Here is a 1609-nt window from a genome sequence, read left to right as displayed (position 1 = left end):
GGATGGGACGGTGCTGTTGGCCTTCCTGGCCAAGAAGGCTGCCCGAGCAGCTGTGGGGAGCGGGCTTTGAAGCCCCCACTTGCCCAACGTGGGGTCTGAAGCCCAAGGTGCAGCCCCCTGAGCTGTCTTTCCTGCTTGCTCCACGTCCAGACACAGGCACTAACGGCAGGACGACGTTCGGTTCTTGGGAGGAGGCGGCGGAACGATCTCTACGGCTCCCTGCTGGGGCTTAGCAAGGCGGGGCGAGGGGCCGGCGGGGCGGGGGGAGCAAGGCGTGCCGAGGGCCAGGAGGGGCGGGGGGGACTCCCGGGGCTTGTCGAAGAAGATGGAGGAGGACATCTCTGTTTTGAGCTTGCCGTCGGCGCTGCCCTCGCCCGAGGCGGCGTCGGGGCCGCAGCCCTCGCAGCAGCAGCAGCAGCAGTCCATGAAGGCCTGGCCCAGGGGTCTGCAGAGGCACAGGAGCAGCACGGGGGTCACCGAGCACTTGAAGAACAGGAAGAACTGGTTGATGAGGTGGAGCAGGTCCAAGGTCTGCCTGGCGAGGTCGGGGGACATGTAGGCCACCACGATGTTGCAGACGTTCTCCGGGGTGGCGCAGAGCCCGTAGATGACGGTCAGCCCGATGATGGTGCAGTTCAAGTGGCTCTCACACTGCCCGTGCTTGGTGCCCCGGCACTCGGCCTTCTTCTGGGTGCACCGGATCCTGCGGGTCCACAGATGGCAGCTTTTTTTAGTAGCAGCCGAAGTACCACCACATCCGGGCGTTCTGGTAGGTGAGCACCAGCGAGTAGAGGGACTCGGGCAGGTCGGGCGAGGGCTTCATGGCACAGAACTCCGTCACCGTGCCGGACACGGGCGACGTGTCCTGAGCCAGCTGCCAGAGCAGGACCTCGGGCACGGAGAGAGTCATGGAGCCCACCCAGATGACGGCCAGCTTGGCGAGGATGGACTGGCAGCGCTCGATGGGCCGGGCGCTGGCCTGCGGGCTGGTGGCCGCGTGGAACCTGTCGATGCCCAGGGCACAGAGGCTGAAGGTGGTGACTCCCAGGGACGACACCTGGGGGGGGAAGGAGGAGGTGGAACCTGCTGAGGGAGGCTTGGCAAAGCCCCAGCTACCCAAGACCACAGCCCTGGAGCCTTCCTCTGAGGCTGTAGAGAGGTGGCTGCATCCCTAGGGCTGATCTTGTGCCACTCCTGAAAGGACAGGGGGTAAAGGTGTCCCCCTGACCCCTTCGGCCCTGCCCAGCTCCCTTTTCTGCAGAAGGGAGAAGCTTTGCTGGTTGTCTGTCTGTCTGTCCAGCCAGGGTGGGAATGGCAGGATTGGCCCTCAGGCTCTTCCTCCCTTCTGGATGGCTCTTGGAGAGGAAAAGCAGTGACCATCACCCCCACCAGCATCTTCCCAGGGTCCTCAAGGCCCCCCCACAGCTGCCCCAAGCTGGCTCAGCCCTGCCCTGCTCTGCAGAGCTGCCATCTGCTTCCTGGATGGGTCAAAGGAGTTGAAGGCACCGTTGTCCCAAATCAGCTTGGGGCAATTTCCGCTGCATTGAGGATGGCAGGAAAAACATCCTATTTGCCAAATGGAAGAGGCCAAAGGAGGCCGAGGAGCTGC

At 63.9% G+C, this 1609-nt stretch overlaps 1 protein-coding gene across 1 annotated transcript in view; it reads right to left on the bottom strand.

The window, feature by feature from the left end:
• Window positions 1–125: 125 nt before the first annotated feature.
• Window positions 126–1609, bottom strand: part of LOC103769080 (prosaposin receptor GPR37L1-like) — a gene marked incomplete at its 5' end in the record, with an annotated part of 5174 nt that continues 3690 nt past the window's right edge. Inside the window, 3 exon segments of the mRNA XM_008936252.1 lie at window positions 126–237; window positions 273–733; window positions 735–1057. Of these exon segments, the coding sequence (XP_008934500.1) occupies window positions 230–237; window positions 273–733; window positions 735–1057 (792 nt within the window).

Source organism: Merops nubicus, unplaced genomic scaffold (assembly GCF_000691845.1).
Source record: "Merops nubicus isolate BGI_N331 unplaced genomic scaffold, ASM69184v1 scaffold24382, whole genome shotgun sequence".
Classification (NCBI taxonomy): Eukaryota; Metazoa; Chordata; class Aves; order Coraciiformes; family Meropidae; genus Merops; species Merops nubicus.
Note: the sequence above shows the minus strand (reverse complement) of the source record. Positions and strands in the feature narration are given on the sequence as shown.